Here is a 7,139-nt window from a genome sequence, read left to right as displayed (position 1 = left end):
TCTTTCCCTCTCTGGTCAAATTAAAATAAATAAATAAAGTTAAATAATTTTTTTTTAAAGAAAGAATGTGATGGTGAGGAAGGAAAGTGAGGAGACCATTAAGGGCTGGGGGTTGGGGTCGAGTTTATGCCCTTTTCCTAGATACTGGCTTAGTTGGAGTCACGGCCTGGGCAGTGGCCTCCAGCAAATACCTTCCTTCCTTCCCCACAGCATACATCCCAACCTCACCAAGGGCTTCGGTATGATCGGCCCCAAGGACTTCTTCCCACTTCTGGACTTTGCCTATATGCCCAACAACTCCCTGACACCCAGGTAGGACTGCCCTTGGACACCAGCTGTGAAGAAACCACCCGCCCTGCCATCTCTTTTCCCCCAGCCTCCCTAGATCTGAGATTCTCAACCCAGAAGTACAAGGGTGGGTTTTAAGGGATCAGTGAACCCTGAAATAATATGGACCCTTGAGTATGATAGACATGTGAGCATTTTCTTAGGAAGAGGGTCTATGGCTTTCCAAGCTGTAGGATTTTCCAAGGAGTCTCTGGGTAAAAGAGTTTGGAGGCATTGCAAAGCCCGGGTAACTTGTCCCCTCAGCAAAGCGTGGGCTCTGAGGCCCACAAAGTTCTCATCGCACAGTTCCATTGACAACCAATGCCTGGCTCTCCTCCCTACCCCGCTCCAGCCTGCAGGAGCAGCTGTGTCAGCTCTACCCCCGACTGAAGGTGCTGGCATTCGGGGCGAAGCCGGAATCCACTCTGCATACCTACTTCCCTTCCTTCCTGTCCAGAGCCACCCCTAGCTGTCCTCCTGAGATGAAAAAAGAGGTGAACAAATGGCGGGAGGCTTCCTCTTCTTGCTCAGGGTCTGATGCCTTCACACCGTCCATTTCCCGGGCATTTCTTTGGTGCTCTCTGGCAGCTGCCCACCCTCCTCACTCGTGCTCTGCCCTCCGAAGAGTGGACCTAAATGGGCAGGACAGTCAGGTCTAGGGCATTTCTCTGGACCTATCGCTTGGAAGCGAGTAATGTTCGAGCCTAAGCTCTAGCCCAGGAGTCCCAGCCTGCCCCCTTTAAAGCCACCCAGCCACGGTGGTCCGGCAGTAATGCAGTGCTGAAGCTTTATGGAAGACCTGGTGTGTCCTCAGGTCTTGTCCACACAGGACACATGCACATGTGCCTGTGATCCCCACTCGCTGGACTGCCTGTTTCTCAGGCACTACTTACCCAAGAAATAAGTAAGTAGAATTTTTTTTAATAGTTTACTGTAGGGTGTATCCACTTGCCAGAGAGACAAAAAGTGAAAAATTCCCCCAGGGAAGTGGTTTCTCCATGTTCTTTTCTCAGGATTTTGGACATGCATGCATCGATATCCAGTGTGTCTTTCAAGCCACTAGACCAGGATTCAAACCACTTAGCCATATGGGATCCAGCCACCTTAACCACCATTCCACCTGCCAGCCCCCAGTAGACACTTTTAAAAAGAGAGGGCCAGCCCCATAGCTCACTGGTTAAGCGCTGAAATATCCAGAGCCCACATGGCTAACCAAGGTTCGAGTCCCAGCCCAGACGGCTTAAAAGACACACCATACACATGTGGCCTACGATCCTGACAGGATGGAGAATTGGCAGGAAACGGATTGCCACGTGAATGGGCCCTGTTGATGTTCTCGTTCGCGTACTCTCTCTCTCTCTCTCGTGCACATGTGTACCCTCTGACATTAAAAAGAGATGGAGCTGGGACCAGCAGATGTTATAATGGTTACGCTGCTGGACTTCATGTGGTTGACCGCAGTTCTAGTCCCACTGGCTTGAAATGGACTGACGGCGGGTGTGGGTTGTTTATGGAGGTGCCCAAAATCCTGAAAGAAGGGATTGTGGTGTGGCCATTCTCCCTAGGCCATCCTCCTTAGGGCCATCTTTGCTTTCTGTCTCTCTGTCTTTCTGGCAAGTGCATGCACCCTGTAGCAAAAATCTCTCTCAAAAAAAAAAGAGAGAGAGAGAGAGATGGAGTTTCCTGGAGTCTTGGCACTATTGCTCTGGACATGTGCCGGGAGGCCCTTCTTAGGGGAGGGGGACTTCTCTCAGCACTTTCCCCTCTCCCAGCCCCTTCCCCAGCAGTCTCTCCCTTCTGTCTTCCTGTGCAGCTCCTGAGTAACCTGACGGAGTGCCTGACGGTGGACCCCCTCAGTGCTGGTGTCTGGAGGCAGCTGTACCCCAAGCACTTGTCACAGTCCAGGCAGGTGGGGGGACTGCCTCTGACCCACAGAGAAGTTTTCTAGTTCATGGCTTCCAGCCTGAGCCTGGCCCTCCTGTCCCGGAAGCAGAAGGGGAATGTGGGTCACAGTTCCATGGGCTTGTGCCCCAGGTTGAGTGGCAGCATGGCTGGGGTAGCTTCTAGGAAGCTGCTTCTGTGTGGGTGGGGAGGAGGGTCTTTCAGCCTGAAGGAGCCAGGGCCTGACAGGTCATAGGCATGGGAGGGGAGCATGGCAGAGGCCAGGCGAGCCACCTGATGGAAGGGCTGTGCTTTCCCACAGCCTCCTGCTGGATCACCTGCTTAGAACCTGGGAGCGGATTCCCAAGAAGGTGAGGAGCTGGGTGGGTGTGGCACGGCAAGCTTTGGTTTCTGGGTTCTAGGTGTGGGGCCTCTGTTGGCACCTGTTGGTACAGTTGGCACAGCAGGGGTAGCTCAAGATTCTCACGGGCCAGGTTTTATGTTCTCAGCCCAGACTTTTCTTTTCTTCTAGGTGCAGAAGTCTTTGCAAGAAACCATTCAGTCCTTCAAGCTCACCAACCAGGAGCTGTTGAGGAAGGGTAGCTGTAACACCCAGGATGTCAGCAGCTGTGACACAGCCTGCAAGGTGCTGGCACCCAGCCCTGTCCAAGCCGTACACCGTCCTGCATCTCTGTCCTGACCATCTTCCTGGAAGGCCTCCCATGAAGCCTGCCTTAGGAGGCGAGGACCTGCCCCTATCCCTTCTGACCACTGCTCCCTCCCCGTCCCACAGGGTCTGTTACAGCAGGCACGGGGCCCTCGGCCGCCGTGGACACGTCTCCTCCTGTTGCTGCTGGTCTTCGTCGTAGGTTTCCTGTGCCATGACTACCGGTCACATAGCTCCTTCCAGGGTAAGCAGCCATTGGCAAGCGAGGAAGATTGCATGGTGGTAGGCAGGACCCAGATGTGGCAGCCCCCGACACATACTCCTTTATCCCGATGAGTCCTCAGCTCTGCAAAATAAGCACTTCTCAGACAGATTTTTCTGTCCACAGGTATGACATTACCACTTAGGAATGGACTAATTAACACTTTGCAGCATAGAATTGCTTGCATATTCATGGTGTGATCTGAGGAGGTGTTCTTTTAAACTACTGAGCCCCAGAAAGATTTAGCATAAGATCACAGCTAGTAAGTAGAAGAGCAGATCCTCCAACCCAAGGCTTTCTGACCCCTAAGCCCAGCACTCCTCCCTGCTGCCCTCTTCCTGCTATCTGGTCCAGCAGAAGGGACTCAGCCCTCCAGGCCAGCATCCCTTTCGCCCAACAAACACAACAAAGTTCTGCCCATCACTTCCCTGTGCCGATTCTGGGACCCATAGTCTGTTTCCCCAGTACCTTCCGCTGTCACCTCCCAGCTCACCAGAAGCCCCTCTTACTCAGCCTCCCTTAGTGGCCGGTTGCTTCGATCATCTGGTCTCTTGTCTGCTGGCCAACAAGCATACACCAAGCTCTACTCCTATAGCCTGCAAGGCTGCAGGTGAGCTCCTCCCAGGGAGGGGAGATGGGAGGTGGGAAAGAAGGCTTGGGTGTCACAGGTGGTGACAGAGGCTGGTGGGCATTGACAGTGGGAAGTGTTTGTGGTTGTGGTTGTCCTTTCCCACTCCCTTTCTCTGGCTAGGGGGAAGCCAAACTAGCCTGAGGGAACTCAGAACCTTCTCCCCTCACTTCCCCTCATCCTCTCGTACAGCTGGCTTGGGGAGACACTGCCGGTCTGGGGCTCCTACCTGCTTGCCGTGGTGCAGCCCAGCATGCAGATGGCCTGGGCCCACACCAATGCCACAGTCAGTTTCCTTTCTGCTCATGGTGCCTCCCACCTTGCCTGGATCTCTGACAGCCTCGCCAGCCTCTGTCAAAGGGTACGCCAGAGACAGGGAGTCCAGGAGGGCAGGTGTTCCTGGGAGAGGCCTTGGGAAGGGCCAGCCCCACGTGGACTGGGCACTCTGACCTGTCCGTTCTCCGTGGCTCACCTGCAGATCCAGCTCCCTGACACCCTGAGCCACCTGCTGCAGTACTTGAGGGAGCTACTTCTGCTTCTCTACCAGAATGTGCTGCTCCCCTTGTGGCACCTGCTGCTGGAGGGCCTGGCCTGGGCCCAGGAGCATTGCCATGAGGCTTGCAGGTGAGACCCTTTTTTAGCAGGATCCCCAGTGGCCCCTCTCCGTGCTCCCAGGGACAGGGATTCACTGTCTAGGCCCTCACTGCTCTGCATCTCACTCATCCCTGGCCACCATGGGCTGAAGACTGTGAGTTGATACATCTGCATGTACACTGACCCTAAAATGTGCTCCTTCCTCCCAGAGGTGAGGTGACGTGGGACTGCGTGAAGACTCAGCTCAGTGAGGCTACCCACCGGACCTGGCTCTGCCTACAGGACGTGACGGTGGCTTTCTTGGACTGGGCACTTGCCATGATATCCCAGCAATAGCCCTTGCTGCCCTGGGCAAGCTGCCTGAGACTGCTGGGGGTGATAGTTCTGCATGGAGTCTTTGTTACTGGGGCCTCGTTCTGCCTCCCCAGCAAGTGGCCAATTGCCTCTGCTCTAGGTCTTCCACCATCATGGGGACTGTGCCCAGAGGCACCTCAACATCCTGCCTGGATGCCACTGAACCTGGCCCTGTTCACCTTACTCCCACCCTCCACCCTTGGGTTGGTAGCCTCTCTCAACTCCTCTTGCTTCCTAACTCCCACTTCCCTCTATCTCATTCCTAAAGCCCTGGGCAGCACATCTCCAAAAGGACAGGCCTCTGCATTCTTCACAGATGACCCTACTCCCAGACCCTAGCAGCCTCCTGTTCCCATTCTTGGTCACAACTTCAGCTGCACGGGAACAAGGAAGAAGAATCTAGCCCCACAGCGGGCATCAGCACCTTTACCTCTGCCTGCAGCCTGAGTATGGCTTCAGTGAACATGGGGCCAGGTGGAACGCCTTCACTTCTAATGCCCAGCCTAGGCCCTCTGAGGCCCCTCACTGCACCCTCCGTCAGAGTTCTATTTCCTGGACTCCATTCCCTTTCATGCCTGGGGGCTCTGCCCAAGCCTCCAGTGCCCAGCTCCACCATCCACCTGGAGACAGAGCCCAGGTGTGCCTCGGGCCCAGGGAATCTGCCATCAGCGTGCCAAGACAAAATTCAGAGTGGCTGCTGGGTATGCCGGCTAGGTGGAATAAAGGACACAAAGTTTGTTTCTAGCTTTCCTGTCTGCTCCCTGGTACAAGGATTCCCTTAGTTATGGGATGGGACATTGGGGGTTGTAGCCCCAAGCTGTAATTGAGCTTCTAACAGAGAAAGCCTGCATCCATCATTCCAAAGTTTGGCCTGTTGGGGGCTCTAGACACTCCTTTTGTTCCTCAGATTACATCTACTTGTTATTGAGATTGACGTCCCAAGATTTGCCCTGAGAGCTTGTGCCATGGCACACATGGCTACACGAATGTGTGCCTGAGTCGGGAGCTGTGGATTTGAGAATAAATGTAAAAATAAACACATAAAGACACACAAGTGAAAACAGGGATCGCATGGTCTCAACTTCTCTAATGGAGATAGCCACAGGCCCAAACTTGTCCCAGATTTTGTATCTTTTTTTTTTCTTGGAGAGATTTTCACTGTAGGGCGCGTGCGTTCGCCATCTTTTTTTTTTTTTAAGAATTATTTTATTTAGGGAACCAGCAGTTAGCGTAATGGCTATGTCGCTGGCCTCCCATGTAGTCGGCCACGGTTCACATCCTGAATCCGGTGGCTTAAAACTCACGCCGGGCTCGTGTGCATGCGTGCCCAAGATCCCGAGAGGAGAATGGAGGAGAAGGGATTGCGGCGTGACCATCCCCCCTGGGGGGTGATTTCTCGCTTTCTGTCTCTATGTCTCTGGCGAGCGCACACACCCTATAGCGAAACCCCCCCAAAAAAAGAATTATTTAACTTTACTTTTTTCCTTCCTTCCTTCTTTCCTCCCTTCCTTCCTTCCTTCCTTCCTTCCTTATTTGACCAGAGAAGGGCAGAGCAAGAAAGGGAAAGTGAGAAAGCGAGCTGCCAGGTCCAGGACTCAAACCTCAGTCAGTCATGTGGGAGTCCAGCGCCCCCAACCACCACGCCACCTGCTGGCCCCAAGATTTATTTTAAAAGGCAGAAACTATGGTAAGTGGAATGCAAAGCCAGTTAGTCAGCTGAAGATGCAAAGACACCTGACACCATGTTGTTCTACTCTTCCTAATCTTTTTGGGCAAGTTCTGATTAAACACATGTGACTTCCTTTAGACCAGTACGGCTCTGCAAGTTCAGTAACAACATGTAGCTAGCATATTCACATGTTAATGGCATTCATTGCTCTGCAAATGACTGCTTATGGAACCATATTTCTGCATGTGTCTAAAGGTCACTATGTCTGCTCAGATTGGCTGCTCTCCACAAGCTCAAGTATCCCATGCTTGTGAAAGGGGGGAAATCTAGCAGAATTCTTGGCCTGTGATCAGGGTGTGTCCTTTCCTTGCCAGGACCTGATTTTATTCTTGGCTCATTTAATAAGGCAGCAAGTGAATAATTTAACATGGCAAGAGGCACATTAGTTGGATTTATCACCAGTCCCCCCTCTTTTCTGGCACGTGTACACACCAGAAAGACAGAGAAAGAGAGACAGAAAGCGAGAAATCACCCCTCGGGGGGGTGGCGGCAATGCCACACTCCCTTCTCTTCTTGGGGTTTTGGGCATGCACGCACACACACCCGCCATGGCTTAAACTCCACTGTGTTCGAGACTTTAATTGTGGTTGACTACATGGGAGTTCTGCAACATAATCATTATGTCAACTGCTGGTCCCTACAAAGCCCCCTTTTTTAAAAGAAAATTGTTTAATTGCAGGTGAGACCCTCACCCAGA

General features: G+C 52.9%; 1 protein-coding gene across 1 annotated transcript in view; it reads left to right on the top strand.

Moving 5' to 3' along the window:
- Positions 1-5,631, top strand: part of TMEM214 (transmembrane protein 214) — a gene marked incomplete at its 5' end in the record, with an annotated part of 9,506 nt that extends 3,875 nt beyond the window's left edge. The window contains 10 exon segments of the mRNA XM_006162224.3: positions 211-312; positions 680-821; positions 2,141-2,232; positions 2,531-2,579; positions 2,741-2,854; positions 3,002-3,119; positions 3,651-3,747; positions 3,958-4,126; positions 4,244-4,389; positions 4,569-5,631. Of these exon segments, the coding sequence (XP_006162286.2) occupies positions 211-312; positions 680-821; positions 2,141-2,232; positions 2,531-2,579; positions 2,741-2,854; positions 3,002-3,119; positions 3,651-3,747; positions 3,958-4,126; positions 4,244-4,389; positions 4,569-4,695 (1,156 nt within the window).
- Between the last annotated feature and the right edge of the window lie 1,508 nt (positions 5,632-7,139).

This window comes from Tupaia chinensis, unplaced genomic scaffold (assembly GCF_000334495.1).
Source record: "Tupaia chinensis unplaced genomic scaffold, TupChi_1.0 Scaffold139757_1, whole genome shotgun sequence".
In the NCBI taxonomy this organism is placed as follows: Eukaryota; Metazoa; Chordata; class Mammalia; order Scandentia; family Tupaiidae; genus Tupaia; species Tupaia belangeri.
The sequence above is the reverse complement of the archived record's forward strand: the minus strand, read 5'-3'. Positions and strand labels throughout refer to the sequence as shown.